This window comes from Oryctolagus cuniculus, chromosome 1 (genome assembly GCF_964237555.1).
Source record: "Oryctolagus cuniculus chromosome 1, mOryCun1.1, whole genome shotgun sequence".
NCBI classification, from domain to species: domain Eukaryota; kingdom Metazoa; phylum Chordata; class Mammalia; order Lagomorpha; family Leporidae; genus Oryctolagus; species Oryctolagus cuniculus.
This window is the reverse complement of record NC_091432.1, coordinates 203,576,873-203,593,835: the sequence shown is the minus strand read 5'-3', so window position 1 is coordinate 203,593,835 and position 16,963 is coordinate 203,576,873. Positions and strand designations below refer to the sequence as shown.

Genomic DNA, 16,963 nt, shown 5'->3' with positions numbered 1-16,963 from the left:
TCCTTGGACCCCTGTACCCATGTGGGAGACCCAAAGAAGCTCCTGGCTCCTGGCTTCAAATCAACACAGTTCCAGCCATTGCAGCCAACTAGGGAGTGAACCATCGGATGGAAGACCTCTCTCTCTCTCTATCTCTCTCTCTCTGCCTCTCCTCTCTCTGTGTAACTCTGACTTTCAAATAAATAAATAAATCTTTTTTAAAAAAAGAAAGCATATTTAAAACACTGCAAGGATATAAATATTTAAAAGTTTTAATTATTTATTTGAAAGGCAGAAAGAGAGAGAGAGAGAGTGAGAGAATCTTGTATTTGTAGGTTGATTCCCCAAATGGCTACAACGGCCAGGGCTGGGCCAGGCTGAGCCAGGAACCAGGAACTCTATACAAGTCTCCCACATGGATGGCAGGAGCCCAAGTACTTGGGGCACCAATCACTGAATTAGCAGGGAGCCAGATAGAAAGAGCAAATGGGACTCAATAAGGGATGCTGGCATCACAGTGGCAGCTTAACTTACTGGGCCACAATGCTAGCCCCTAGGCTATAAATCCTTTGTGTAAAAATATGTATTTTATTTATTTGAAAGACACAGTGACAGAGAGAGAGGGAGAAACAGAGAGAAAAACAACTTCCATCTGCTGGTTGACTCCCCAAGTGGCAGTTCTAAATTTGAGCCATTGAGTATGCTTTGGATTGCAAACAACAGAAAACTCACATTTAGGAATTGTTTTAGGGGTCTGCTATGTGGCATAGTGGGTTAAGCCACTGCCTGCAATGCTAGCATCCCATATGGGCACCGGTTTGAATCCCAGCTGCTCTACTTCAGATCCAGTTCTGTGTAAATGTGCCCAAATACTTGGGTCCCTGCACTCACGTGGGAGACCCAGATGAAGCTCCTGGATCTTGGCTTTGGCCTGGCCCAGCCCTGTCCTTTGCAGCCATTTGGGGAAAGAACCAGTGAATGGAAGATCTCTCTCTCTCTCTCTCTCTCTCTCCCTCTCTAACTCTGCCTTTCAAAAAACAATAAAAATTTTTTAAATAAAAAAGTTACTGTAATCAAAAATACCTACAAGTAAAATGATGATTCCACAGTAGTTTAATTCAAAAGCTTACAAGGTTATCAGGGACCCAAGTTCCTTCTTCTTCACTACTTTCAGCAAGAAGCTTTTGTACTTGCATTTGTCCGCTAATGGCTGCAAGACTGGTCATCATTCCAGATTTAATAGAAAGGCTCAACAAGACTTAGAAGAAGGGGGAACTGTTTCCTTCCATGTATATCTTTGTAATAGCAGGAAAATGTTTTCAGAAATGTCCATATCCCAAACAAATTTTCCCTCAAGTCTCATTGGCCAGGACTATAGGATAATTGTTACCCAAACATTGACAAGAATGGAAGTACCATATTCACCACACCCACTACCATTCACCATCTTTGTAGAGGCTAGCCTATCCTGAAACACAAAAGAAAGAAAAGGGAATCCAGTTCTATTAGAAGGGGCTGGGGGCCTGCGCCGCGGCTCACTAGGCTAATCCTCCGCCTTGCGGCGCCGGCACACCGGGTTCTAGTCCCGGTCGGGGCGCCGGATTCTGTCCCGGTTGCTCCTCTTCCAGGCCAGCTCTCTGCTGTGGCCAGGGAGTGCAGTGGAGGATGGCCCAAGTCCTTGGGCACTGTACCCCATGGGAGACCAGGATAAGTACCTGGCTCCTGCCATCAGATCAGCGCGGGCGCTGGACGCAGCGCGCCGGCGGCGGCGGCCATTGGAGTGTGAACCAACGGCAAAAGGAAGACCTTTCTCTCTGTCTCTCTCTCACTGTCCACTCTGCCTGTCAAAAAAAAGGGGGGGGGGGCTGGGAAAATGTAATTAAAAGATTAAAATAGATATTTACAGACTAAAACAGCAATGGAAAAGATTTTAATTGTAACTACAAGTTAACAAATAAGTAATTAACAAATAAGACTGATTACGTCTTATTTTGTACCATAAAGTTCAGGCTTCATGCTGCTTAAATTGTCCATGCCACCTATCTATATGTTGCTTCTTATCATTCTTTGAATATATCCTATTTTCTTAAAGGAATTGAAAAATTCTTGAGAACTGGAAATCTATCTTTTATATATGCGTCAATGCTAACAGTCTAAGAAACAGAAAACACTAAGAAATACTTCTGAAAAGTCAATAAGTACTTCCTGTAATAAATAATCTCCCTTTTCATTAAACCTGGCAGATTGAACACAAATACTCATCTCTGCTCTTTCCCAAAATCCCACTAAATGACAATAAAGATTTTAAAAGGCATACATTCACAAGAATAATGAGAATACAACCTAAGAAATGAGTTCATAAGTAATTTTAACAAAATTTTGGAAGCTGGAAGCAGTATGGATGTGTTGCAACTGATTCATCACATCAGAGAAAGCTACAATCTATGCCTGCACAAGGGGTGGACAACAGGAGTGAGTGGCAAGCACAGGCACAGCACTAGTCTGGAAACATTAAGCAACTATAGGTACCTGCTCCTAGGTAGCCAGTGGAAATGTATGGTTGAGTAGAAGCAGAAAGATTGGTTATAGGTTTATGTAAGGAACAGGTAATCTTCCAGATCCCGTCTCTACTTGCTTAAGCAACTGTCCTGTCCCTATCACCAGAGAAGACAATGGTCTAGAAGACAGACCCTGAAGAGACCAAATTAGAGAATAATCTAGGAATCTTGGACCCGAGCACAGCTAACGGCAGGGATGAGATGCTGTACCATAACCAGGGAGACTAAGCCTGCATGAGGAATCTTCAAATGGTGTTGAGCCTGCTCTCCTTGGGTTGCTTTCCTTCCCTTGGCTCAAAGGGCTAATCCACAAAATTTCTACTTATCTGCCCTGTTCAGCCTTCCCACCCCTAATGCTGCCACAACCATCACCTTTGACTAAATAAACACACTCCAACAGGTAGGAGAGTGGAAGATTGCTGTGTTTAGAAACTGAATAGCTAACAAGACCTACAGATATTGACATCTGGTGGTTCCCCACTAAATTAGAGCCTCATGCACTCACCCCTAAAGACAACAAGGCTGCCAATACTATAGTGCTACCCACATACACACCTACATATGCCTTCCAGTGAACTTTCTTAAATATCAGCCAGCCAAGAAAGCCCACAGTGCTATATGCTATGACAAAAGGGGATGAAGTGGAAGGGAGGGAAGAAAAAAGGAACTCAGAGGGGGAAAGGCATGTTAGCAGAAGATAACTTTAAAAAGTAATAATACTGGCCGGCGCCGCGGCTCACTAGGCTAATCCCCCGCCTGCGGCGCCAGCAGCCCAAGTTCCAGTCCCAGTTGGGGCACCGGATTCTGTTCCGATTGCTCCTCTTCCAGTCCAGCTCTCTGTTGTGGCCTGGGAAGGCAGTGGAGGATGGTCCAAGTGCTTGGGCCCTGCATCCGCATGGGAGACCAGGAGGAAGCACCTGGCTCCTGGCTTCGGATTGGCACAGCGCCGGCCATGGCGGCCATTTGGGGAGTGAATCAACAGAAAAGGAAGACCTTTCTCTCTGTTTCTCTCTCTCTCACTGTCTAATTCTGCCTGTCAAAAAAAAAAAAAAAAGTAATAATACCACCATAGCTGTGATACAATACTGCATCATGAAACAAAAACAGTATTCTCTTTAAAAGAAAGCGAGCAGGTGTGTGCTTGTGCATAAACACATAGAGAATAAAAAGAGGACGTGAGGAAAAGCATGATTCTGCTTATTTCATCTCAGCTGGAATATGGATACGATAGCTGGTGCTAGAGTAGCCATTTTATACAAAAGATACAATCAAGCTGAGGATGGAGAGCAAGATAAAAAGAGCCCGAGTCTTTAATGACTTCTAAGCTGCCAGTAAAGCCCTGGATCACCTCCATTACTAGGAGAGATTCAAAACAAAACTCGATTTTAAAAAATACTACCAAGGCATTTTCTGCCTCTTGCACCTTAACCATACAATAAATAATACAGCATATGCTACACAGTAAGTTTCCCTGCAAAATTCCTACAATATGAAACAAAGGAAACTATGTTCCAAGCTCTCCCCTATGTCGTCATTCCTATTAACTATGCCTAAGTCTATCTCACATCAGCCAAGAGAGCTGAATGCTAACACTTCAAATTTCAGTATTACATCCTAATCAAGTTTTATCATGTGTAATAAAATGTTATGCTGAAGGACCTATGGAATACAGCCCCAGGTGTCTACAGTACACTACTCTCATTGTTTTCAGATGTTGCAGAATCACTCCCCTAAGGCTTACCTTCAATTTCTCTTCAGCCTGACTTTCTTCTTTTAAATTTATATTGGATGACTGATGTCCAGCATAGTATTTTATCTTTCTACACCTTTCTCTCTAAAAGAATATGCCTTATTGAAAGTGGGACATGGGCAAACACCTGGAGTCCAAAATTAGTTCTTCACTTTTTTGTCCAGAGTGAACACTGCAGATTTTAAATGTTTTTACATTGCCCTAACATATCTATTCAAACATATGCTATTCAATTTATATAGCTAAGAAAATCACTTTTATAATTAAACTGCAAATCTTAAAAACAGTGGAATGATTAAGGATATGAATAAAGCATAGATCAGTATGAGTTTAACTTCATGGCTTAACACACTATCACCTGTAATAGGGAATTACAGTTACTCTGATACTGTCTAAAATTTTCACAATAAATAAAAATTTTACAAAATGCTAAAGGAAAAAATTTTTGGCAGAGAGGGACCACTGTAACTCTAGGATAATTTTCTAACAATGTTTGATACAGCAGTCAAATCAGGATTAGACTCATTCTTATTTCCCAGTCTACCCCCCACCCCCCGCCTTTCTCCCAGAGTTCTCACTTTTCCATTGATGACTGATTGAGTATGCATGTGCCTACAATCTGAGGGTAATGACAGCAGGCACTTTTGAATAGAATATATGAAAGTGAAATCTAAGACATGTCAACTTCTCAAGGAAAGTGTGACGACAAAGCAAAGAAATGCCCTCCATACATCACAATCCACCTGTTTCTAACTTCTACAATCAATGCATTACCAAATCCTTGTCATCTTTATAACTGTGTACATCAATATGAGTTCATATGTTATCAAAACTCCCAACAAGAAATGATCAAAGGTAAACAATTCTATTTCTATACTGCTATTACGCCAAAAGAACTAGAAATCCTCCTCCTCACTAGAAAAAAAAAAAACACCATGGAATTCTTTGTTTCCATTCATGACAAGAATAACCAGTTTATAAGACAACTCCCCTCCATCCTTAAAAGTCACAGCATTACTTATTACTAATGGGTAAAGAAGAAAAAAACTGAAGGGTGACAAAGTACTAAGTATGAATGTAGAGATACCATATTTGCATTGAAATTTTCCTCTTAATAGCTTTCTCACATGAGGTGGCACAGAGTTGAGATGCAATTTGAGACACCCACATCCCATATTGGAGTGCCTAGGATCAAGTCCCAGCTCTGCTGCCAATTCCAGCTCAGCACTAACGTGCGCCGGAGAGACAGTAGGTGGTGGCTAAAGTACTTAGTCTCTGCTACCCACAGGGGAGGCATGTACTGAGTTCTGAAATCCCGGGTTTGGCCTAGACCAGTCTTGGCTGTTGTAAGCATTTAGACAGTCAGTGTATGGAAGATATCTGTCTGCCTGTCCCTGTCACTGCCTTTCAAATAAAATGAAAACATATTTAAAAAAAAAAGATTTATTTATTTGAAAGTCAGAGCTACAGAGAGAGAGGGAAAGCCAGAGAGAGAAAGATCTTCTGTCCAGTGGCTAATTCCACATATAGCCGCAATGGCTAGGGAAGGGGCAGGCCAAAGCCAGGAGCCAAGGGCTTCATTTGGGTCTTCCACTTGGGAGGCAAGGGCCCAAGCACTTGGGCCATCTTCTGCTACTTTTCACAGGCCATTAGTAGGAAGCTGGATCAGAAGTGGAACAGCTGGGATATGAACTGGTGACTACATGGGATGTCAGTATCACAGGTGGTAGCTTAACCTGCTATACCAATATTCTTTAAAAAATATGCTTCTCACGTATTTTCTATACTTCTTAAAAAGGAGTTAAAGTTTAGGAAGATAGGTGGAAAAAGCTGGCACATTTCTTATTTGTTAAAGCTACCCAGTTGAGGGTGATGAGTGGTGTTTATATTGAAAGTATATTATACATAAATAGTGTTTAATAGTGTTTAACACCCTTCACTTCCAACCTTCAAACAAACAAAAAATCAACCGAGAGCCACACAGTGTAAAACTTATAGTGCGTGAGGTCCTTTCAAATATCATTGAATAAGACAAAAATAACCTCAATGTAACCTAGCAAAGTAATGCTCAGAATTCAATAAACGTGATTTTCCCATAATACCACAATTCCACCAGATGCTGGCAAGTACGGGTTCTGTGCAACCTCCAACACAGTCCCTGAGACTAGTCTGTCTTCCCTCTACCTATTTCCTCAACTGATCTAGGCAATATTTTTCACTTAGGGAGTAGTGAGTAAGAAAATTCCTCATATCACCGAATGATTTACTTCATTAACACATGTGCACTTAAAGAAGACAGAAGTCGCTGAAAAACACTCAAAGTTCAAAAAACTTGCCATGGAATGAACTTTTTTTTTTTTTTTTTTTTTTTGACAGGCAGAGTGGACAGTGAGAGAGAGAGACAGAGAGAAAGGTCTTCCTTTGCTGTTGGTTCACCCTCCAATGGCCTCCGTGGTCGGCGCGCTGAGGCCGGCGCACCACGCTGATCCGATGGCAGGAGCCAGGAGCCAGGTGCTTTTCCTGGTCTCCCATGGGGTGCAGGGCCCAAGCACCTGGGCCATCCTCCACTGCACTCCCTGGCCACAGCAGAGAGCTGGCCTGGAAGAGAGGCAACCGGGACAGAATCCGGCGCCCCAACCGGGACTAGAACCTGGTGTGCCGGCGCCGCTAGGCGGAGGATTAGCCTAGTGAGCCGCGGCGCCGGCCTGGAATGAACATAATTAAGGCAACATCCATTAATGAAATTTCACCACCTTCATGTTATGGTGCACTATCAAACAGTTTGCATTTTTTTCCTGTTTTTTTTTTAAACTTCTATTTAATAAATATAAATTTCCAAAGTAAAACTTTTGGATTATAGCAGCTTTTCCCCCTATAACCTCCCTCCCACCTACAACCATCTCATCTCCCACTTCTCCCATCCCATTCTTTATCAAGATTCATTTTCAATTATCTTTATATACAGAAGATCAACCTGGTATATACTAAGATTTCAACAGTTTGCACCCACACAGAAACACAAAGTATAAAGTACTGTTTGAGTAGTAGTTTTACTGCTAATTTGCATAACACAACACATTAAGGACAGAGATTCTACATGGAGAACAAGCATACAGTGACTCCCGTTGTTGATTTAACAACTGACACTCTTATTTATGACGTCAGTAATCACCCGAGGCTCTTGTCATGAGCTGCCAAGGCTATGGAAGCCTCTTGAGTTCACAAACTCCGACCTCATTTAGACAAGGCCATAATCAAAGTGGAAGTTCTCTCCTCACTTCAGAGAAAGGTATCTCCTTCCCTCCTTCTTTGACGGCCCTTTCTTTCCACTGGGATCTCACTCGCAGAGATCTTTCGTTTAGGTCATTTTTTTTTTTTTTTTTTTTTTTTTGCCACAGTGTCTTGGCTTTCCATGACTGAGATACTCTCATGGGCTTTTTAGCCAGATCTGAATGCATTAAGGGCTGATTCTGAGGCCAGAGTGCTGTTTAGGGCAACTGCCATTCTGAGTCTGCTGTGTATCCCACTTCCCAATGTTGGATCGTTCTCTCCTTTTCAATTCTATCAGTTAGTATTAGCAGAAACTAGTCTTGTTTATGTGATCCCTTTGACACTTAATCCTATCATTATTATCAATTATGAACTGCAACTGATCACTTTGACTAGTAATATGGCATTGGTACATACCACCTTGATGGGATTAATTTAGAATCCCCTGGCACATTTCTAGCTCTACCATTAGGGGTAAGTCCAAGTGAGCAAGTGCCAAACTGTACATCTCCTCCCTCTCTTATTCCCACTCTCACATTTAACAGGGATCACTTTTCAGTTAAATTTAAACACCTAAGAATAATTGTGTTAATTAAAGAGTTCAACCAATGGTATTAAGTAGAACAAAAAAAAATACTAAAAGGAATAAAATAGTACTAACTGCCTAAAATTTCAATATGTGTAATTAAAAACATATGGACTCTTTCTAGATTCCTTCCTACAAAAAGGGAATATAAGAGAGATGTATTTGTAGAACAGAAAAAAAAAAAGAATAATGTTACTAAATCAATGAGTTAGGTGTTTTAGCAAAGTCTCTAAGAATCTAAATTTAGCTTCAATGCACAACAAATATAAAATCAGACTATGCAAATGTTTTTTGTGATAGGATATGAAAAAACTCACCTTCTCAATATTTATCTGGTGCTTTCTTAATCTTTCCAGGTCTGTCGGGATTACTATTTTAATGAATTTCTGAATAGCTGGCTCAAGACGGCGTAATTTCACTTTTTCTTCATCTTCAGACATCATAAAAAATGTTGTGTCACTTCTACTGGCAATAACTGTCTTCTCCACTCATACAGAAAAACCTAAAAATGAAATATTTAAAGGTGTTTTTCAGTCAGTTTTTATTAATTTTAACAATGTTTTTAAATCAGTTTTCATTATGTTTAAAAGCTAACAATTGAGGCCAATGCTGTGGTACAGTAGATTAACCCTTTGCATGAGGCACTGGCATCCCATATCAGCGCTGGTTCAAGTCCAAGTTGCTCCACTTCCAATCCAGCTCCCTGAAAATAGCCTGGGGAAACAGTGGAAGATGGCCCAAGTCCATGGTCCTCTACATTCACGTGGGAGACTCAGAAGAAGCTCCTGGCCCCTGGCTTCAGAAAGGCCCAGCTCTAGCCATTGCAACCATTTGGGGAGTAAACCAGGAGATGGAAGCTCATTTGCTCTTTCTGTCTGTAACTCTGCCTCTCAAATAAAAAAATAAAAAAAAAAAAAAAAGGAAACAATTAGGAAGTTTAGTGATTTATTCTAAATGCATATTCAACTTAATGTGGAACTTCAGTAATTTTCTCTTTATAGAAGTTAAATACATTCACTTTGGAATGTTTAAAAAATATAAATAAATAAAATCAGTAACTCTCCTTATCCATAGATAACTATTTGTTACATTTTGCTGTACATTTTTCCAAGTTTTTCTTCTATGTAAGAATATAAGGGACCAACATTGTAGCACAGCAGGTTAAGCTGCCACTTGAGATACCTGCATCCCATACTGAAGTGTCAATTTGAGTTCCAGCTACTCCATGTTTCCAATCCAGCTTTTGACTAATCCACCTGGAGTACTTGGGTTTCTGCCACCCATGTGAAGACAAGGATGGAGTTCCCCCATCCTGATTTTGGCCTGGCCTAGTCCTGGCTGTTGCAGCCACTTGGAGAGTTAATCAGTAGATGAAGATCTCAGATTTCTGTCTCTATGTCATTGTGCCTTGAAATGAAAAATAAAGCTTATATATATAGAGAGAGAGTATATGTAGATATGTATGTATATAAGTACCTTTTTAAAAACTAGTACACTAGTTCAAGTTTTCATTTCTTAATATACTTGTATCTTAACATTGAATAGTCTTTTTTAAAAAGTGTCAAATGGAGGGCCGGCGCCGCGGCTCACTAGGCTAATCCTCCGCCTAGCGGCGCCGGCACACTGGGTTCTAGTCCCGGTTGGGGCGCCGGATTCTGTCCCGGTTGCCCCTCTTCCAGGCCAGCTCTCTGCTGTGGCCAGGGAGTGCAGTGGAGGATGGCCCAGGTGCTTGGGCCCTGCACCCCATGGGAGACCAGGAAAAGCACCTGGCTCCTGGCTCCTGCCATCGGATCAGCGTGGTGCGCCGGCCGCAGCGCGCCGGCCGCGGCGGCCATTGGAGGGTGAACCAACAGCAAAAGGAAGACCTTTCTCTCTGTCTCTCTCTCTCACTGTCCACTCTGCCTGTCAAAAAAATAAAAAATAATAATAAAAAAAAGTGTCAAATGGAGGGGCTGGTGCTGTGGCACAGTGGGTTAATTCCCTGGCGTGAAGCGCCTGCACCTCATATGGACGCCGGTTGTAGTCCCGGCTGCTCCTCTTCCAATCCAACTCTCTGCTATGGCCTGGGATAGTAGTAGAAGATGGTCCAGGGGCTTGGGCCCCTGCACCCACATGGGAGACCCGGAGGAAGCTCCTGGCTCCTGGCTTCAGATCAGCGCAGCTCCAGCCATTGTGGTCATCTGGGGAGTGAACCAGCAGATGGAAGACCTTTCTCTCTGTCTCTCTCTCTCTGTAACTCTTTCAAATAAATAAAATCTTTAAAAAAAAAAGTGTCAGATGGCAAAACTCAAAGGAAAAAGGAAAAATCTCACTCTTAACATTTATGCTTCTATCAAACTCTACTTCTGTCACCATATAATTTAATTATGTAGTTATATACTTCAACTATATTATAAAACTCCTTATTGATGTTAAATTAAATTGCCTCTTCTCTTTCTCACAAAGTAATTAGTATTGTCTATAATCAACACAAACATCTAGCAAGAGCTGTAACAAAAACTAGATTCCTAGGAACACAATCAAATGTTTTTCTACTTCACCAACAGTTTTCTACTAGTGTTCCAAAAAAGTCTTAGAGTGGGGCTGATGCTGTGGTATAGTGGGTAAAGCTGCCACCTGCAGTGCCACCATCCCATATGGGCGCTGCTTTGAGTCCCAGCAACTCCACTTCTAATACAGCTCTCTGCTATGGCCTGGGAAAGCAGTAGAAGATGGCCCAAGTCCTTGGGCCCCTTCGGATCTGCACAGGTCTGTCCGTTGCATTCATTTGGGGAGTCAACCAGCAGATGGAAGACCTCTCTCTCTGCGTCTGCCTCTGCATCTCTGTAACTCTGCCTTTCAAATAAAATAAAGAAATCTTAAAAAAAAAAAAAAAAGTCTAAGAGCATGCCTCTGAGGCCAGGGTAGGAGATGGTAGGGGCTGGAAATGACAGGCCCCAGAACCCCATTCTGTGATTCAATTAGAAAAAATCTACTTGGATTTATTTTATAAATTGGAGTTTATCAGATCTTGATTAATGGGGTCCATTGCTTTAACCAAACTGGAAAACTATGTTACATACCATGTCATCTCATTAGCCACAACCTTTCCCATATTTAAAGATAATTTTAATATGACTTTGGTAAAACCCATTGGGTATCTTAGCTAAGGATCCATACAGATAGGAGTTTCTACATAGACTTTGTGGAGTCCCTGAATATTTCTGGAAATTGTGACTATATTTTATTTCGAAAGATAGAGTTCACTGCTTTCAAGAGATTCTCAAAGAAATTCAGCACCTTAAAGCCATTAATCATTAACCATTAAGAATCACTGCTCAGGTCGGTGCCGCGGCTCACTTGGCTAATCCTCCGCCTGCGGCACCAGCACCCCAGGTTCTAGTTCCGGTTGGGGCGCCGGATTCTGTCCTGGTTGCTCCTCTTCCAGTCCAGCTCTCTGCTGTGGCCTGGGAGGGCAGTGGAGGATGGCCCCACCCACATGGGAGACCAGAAGGAAGCTCCTGGTTCCCGGCTTCGGATCGGCGCAACGTGCCAGTCTTAGCGGCCATCTGGGGGGTGAGCCAATGGAAGGAAGACTTTCTCTCTGTTTCTCTCTCTCACTGTCTAACTCTGCCCGTCAAAAAAAAAAAAAAAAATCACTGCTCTAAATGCTCTAATTCTCCATTTTCTTCCACAGTTGAACCACAGTTGAATATATTTAATTATTGTTTATTGAGACTGTCTTCACTAATCATCCACACGTAAGTTGGTTTTTATGTTTGATATACGCTTAAAAGTAAAGGAAAAAAATCTCCAGACCCCCCCCAAAAAAAAGAAAATGGTAATTCAATTATAATTGTAGCAGTGAATGGAAACTGGAAACAGATGGAGAAGTTTGTTGCCAAAAAAGGAAGTCTACAACTTCTCTACCCCCACAGAAGGAAGGAAGGAAGGAAGGAAGGAAGGAAGGAAGGAAGGAAAGACGGAAGGAAACAGGAAAATTCATAGCTCAGGAACTAAAATCTAAAAATAAAGCATATTTTTAAATATCCAAAAATGTAATGTAAGAAATAAAATCTTTAAAAATTAGATATTATGAAACAATGATAAGTCAATCTGACTATAACACCAGCCAGCAAAAATTCTAGAAATGAAAACTTCAAGAGATGTATTAAACAGTAAATAATACAGTTGAAAAGAGAATTGTTGATTGGAAGATATCACTTAGAATAAAGAAGAATACACAGACCAGACTGAAATATAAAAAAGAAAATATAGGACATAAAGGATAAAATGAGATACTCAGTAATAAATAGGAGTCCCAAAGAATAAAGAAAATGATCAAGAGGAATTATTCAAAGAGAATACACTAGGAATTAGGATGTAAGAACTTGAATTGAAAAATGCATAAGCCCAAAGTCATAAAAATAAAAAACAAACTTACCTAAACACACAGAAGGGAAATTACTGAATATCAAAGACAAAAGGCCACTTTTTAAAATAATTTATTTATGTATTTATTTATTTGAAAGTCAGAGGTACAGAAAATAAGGTAGAGACTAATGGGATTAATTAGCCATTTGGATTTCTTCTTTCATGAACTGTCTTGCCATATGCCTGTTTTACTATAGGGTATGCCTTTTTCTTACTGCTTTATAAAAGTCTATGACATGTTAAATGCATCAACATCTAACACTAATATTTCTCAGTTTATCACATTGTTTCTTATTTTTTAAAAAGTTATTTATTTATTTTATTTGAAAGAGATAGGGAGAGAAAGAGATCTTCCACCTGCTGGTTCACTCTCCAAATGGCCACAACATCAAGGGCTGGGCCAGGAGCCAGAAACTCCATCCTGGTCAGGTGACCAGGATGGTAAGTGGCAGGGACCCAATTACTTGAGCGAGCTTCTGCTACTTTCCAGGTGCATTAGCAAGGAGCTGGATTGGAAGCAGAGCAGCTGGTAATCAAATCAGCACTCATTTGGAATGCCTACATTGCAGGCTGTGGCTTAACCTGCCTCACCCCAACACTAGTTTCTGTTTATTTCTACTATGAAAATTATATACTACAGAGAGATTTCTTTATACCTACCATCATTCATATTTTTAAAAAGTTTTTTAAACATGCCTGTTGCTCAGTAGATGCTATGTGATCTAAAATCTTTCATCACATGTCCCTTCTTCTAATCCTTTCCAAATAGCACAATATGCTAACATGACAACAGAACTTTAATTGGTCATTCTTTAGACCTCCTTTGTATGATTATTCTCCAAACCTATCACCAATTAATATATATAACACAGAGTGGCCGGCGCCGTGGCCCATGAGGTTAATCCTCCATCTGCGGCACCGACATCCCTTATGGGCGCTGGTTCTAGTCCCAGTTGCTCCTTTTCCAGTCCAGCTCTCTGCTATGGCCTGGGAAAGCAGTAGAAGATGGCCCAAGTGCTTGGGCCCCTGCACCCACACTGGAGACCCAGAAGAAGCACCTGGCTCCTGGCTTCGGATTGGCGTGGCATCGGCTGTGGCAGCCATTTGGGGAGTGAACCAACGGAAGGAAGAACTTTCTCTCTGTCTCTCCCACTGTCTGTAACTCTACCTGTCAAATAAATAAATAAAATCTTTTAAAAAATATATTTATCTAACACAGCAACTGCAACATGTTTTTCTCCTGTACCAAAAGTTCCAATAGTTTCCTATTATTTGAACAAGAAAATATAATGTTTACAAGTAGATCCATCCTATCTACTATCTCTCCATCTCTGATTCAGCCTTTACAATTATGCTCCCTGTCTAGATCCTTTTCCATCTATCTGCCTCTAAATTTTACATATAATTTTGGAGGGGACTCCAAAAGTTCATGGAAAATGCATGTCATCTTTTAATTCCATTTTTCCACAAACTTTTTGAAGTACCCTGATACAAACCAAAAGACACTGCCATCTATTCCATTAATCAGTATGTAGTGTACTTAATGATCCTTATTTACTAACTTGTTTGGCTTGTTTCAATTGTTCTCCTGTACTATTTAATGGCTTTCTTGGGCTCCAAAAGTGGTATTTCCAGACTACAGTCATACATTACTCAGCTTTTTGTGTATAAGGAAAATCTGCTGCCTCCACATGTGCCATCTCTCAGAGAAAACACATTCTGTCCCAAGAACATCCCAAGAGACTTTTCCACTCTTAGTCTCCTACTAACTAGTATTTTTTGTCTTTTTGCCACCATTTTCCATTTTTAAAAAATTATAATACCTGTATAAAGCTAAGAGTATAATAGCACTAATCATGGTATTATCTCAACCAAAAGATATCTAGCAATGGATCAGATCATAGAACAGCTTAAATTTTTTAAAACTGTTATGGGAAGATCCTAATTCAATATATTACATGTGGTTTAGAAGTGTGATTGAAGGGCCAGAGCTGTGGCGTAGTGGGTAAAGCTACCACCAGTAGTGTCAGCATCCCATACTGTGGCAGGTTTGAGTCCTGGCTGCTCCATTTCCTACCCAGCTTCCTGCTCATGTACCAAGGAAAGCAGCAGAAAATGGCCCAAGTCCTTGGGCCCCTGCATCACATAGGAGACCTGGAAGAAGCTCCTGGCTCCTGGCTTCAGATTGGCACAGCTCCTGGCTTTGGCCTGGCTCAGTCCCAGCTGTTACAGCCATCTGAGGAGTGAACCAGTGGATGGAAGATCTCTCTCTCTCTCTCTCCCTCCCTCCCTTTCTGTAACTCTGCCTTTCAAATAAATAAATAAATCTTCATAGAAGTGTGATTGAATAATGAGCAAAAGAGTATTTTAGCACTTCTTGACTTTCTGGTCATGAATTTGGAACATATTTCAGACATAATCAAGACACAAGGATGAAAAATGAATTCACATTAATATTGTAAATATATTTATTTTCATCTACTTGAAAGGCAGAGGGACAGAGACAGAGTTCTTCTATCTTCTCATTCATTCCCTAAATGCTTCTAATAGCCAGAAACTGGGCCAGGTCAAAACCAGGAACTCAGAACTCTGTCTGGGTCTCCCAGGCGGGTGGCAGGAGTCCAAGCACTTGAACTATCATCTGATGCCTCCTGGGATTCAATAGCAGGATCAGAAGTGGAGGAGCTGGGACTAGAATCATCATTCTGATATGGGATGCTAGTGTCCTAAGTGCTGGCTTAATTCACTATGCCACATGCCTGCCCCTACTTTAAGATCCTAATTGCACAAAATATGCCTATGACAGGACAGCATTGTAGTGCACTGAGCTAAGCTTTACCTACAATGCCCAGCATCTCATATCAGAGTGCTGGGTGAAGTCCTGGCTGTACCACTTCCAATCCAGGTCCCTGCTAATATGCCTGGAAATGCAGCAGGAGGATGGCCCAAGTACTTGCCCTTGCCACCCATGTGGGAGACCCTGATGGAGCTCCAGGCTCCTGGCGTTGGCCTGGCTCAGTCCCGGCTGTTGCAGCCAACTGGGAAGTGAACCAGTAGATGGAAGCTTACTTGCTCACGCGCTCTCTCTCTTCCTTTCAAATAAAATAAACTCTTAAAAAATAATATGCCTGTGAAAATGAAAATCACACCAAAATGTCTAATTCCCAAAATTTTAGTAAAGTTTTCATATTAATTTTTTAATTAATTTATTTATTTGAGAGGCAGAGCCACAGTGAGGGAAAGACAGACAGAGAGAGAGAGGTCTTCTGTCCATTGGTTCACTCCCCAGATGGCTGCAATGGCTGGAGTTGAGCAGATCTGAAGTCAGGAGCCAGGAGATTCTTCTGGGTCTACCATGTAGGTTCAGGGGCTCAAGCACTTGGGCCATCCTCTGCTGCTTTCCCAGTCCATAAGCACAGAACTGGATCAGAAGAAGAGCAGCCCGACTCTAACTGGTAACCATATGGGAAGCCAGCACCACGGGCAGAGGTTTAACCTACTGTGTCACAACACCAGCCCCAGTCACACAATTTTTAACATTAAAAAAGTATAATGAGATATTTGGGGTGGGGGATTTGTACTGTCACCACAACAATGTTGGTAGACACATAACTACATAATTAAACCAAAAACCCATAGACTGTATGCCACAAAACATGAATTTTACTGAATATATATTTAGAAATAACATGATATAGATGAGCTCAAAATGGAATATAGACCATAAAATTAAAATTAACTATTTTAAATAGCAGGACTGCTCTGAAAGACATGGGGAAAAATAATCTAAGAAACTTTAGATTGAATTTTTAATTGAATACTGTAAGGCTAAAAACAAACATAACTGCACTGTACTCAGTAAATATCTCACCAAGGTTTACATTAAAAATCCTGAAATTGAGGCTGGCACTGCAGCATAGTGGTTAAAGCTGCCACCTGCAGTGCTGGCATCCCATATGGTACCAGTTCAAGTCCTGGCTGCTCCACTTCCAATCCAGCTCCCTGCTAATGTGCCTGCAAAAACGGCAGAAGATGGTCCAAGTGCTGAGGCCCCTGAACCCACATGGGAGAACTGGAAGAGGCTCCTGGCTTCTGGCTTCAGCCTGGTTCAGCCCTGGCCATTGTAGCCATTTGGACAGTGAACCAGTAGATGGAAGACCTCTCTCTCTCTCCGCCTCTGCCTTTCTGTAACTCTGCCTTTCAAATAAATAAATCTTTTTTAAAAACCCTGAAAGTATGTTTATACTAGGACTGAACAAATAGCAATATATTTCATAGAACATGCAAGCCTGACTTTTCATTGTCAGAGAAGAGTAATAAAGGACAAAGCTAGAATGAATCCTGTGGTGTTAGAGTAGGATTAGGGTTTTTGGGTTGAAATTTGCTTTTTAAAATATACAGATGGAT

The 16,963-nt window shown here is 41.2% G+C and overlaps 1 protein-coding gene across 2 annotated transcripts in view; it reads right to left on the bottom strand.

Annotated features, from left to right (window-relative positions):
• Positions 1 to 16,963, bottom strand: part of STX17 (syntaxin 17) — a 96,545-nt gene that overhangs the window by 76,874 nt on the left and 2,708 nt on the right. For both annotated transcript variants that reach the window (XR_007923542.2, XM_002707946.5), the window contains exon 2: positions 8,461 to 8,645. Coding sequence is in view for 1 of the 2 variants with exons in the window: in XM_002707946.5 (XP_002707992.3) it covers positions 8,461 to 8,586 (126 nt within the window). In the remaining variant the exon portion in view is untranslated. The remainder of the gene's footprint in view (positions 1 to 8,460; positions 8,646 to 16,963) is intronic.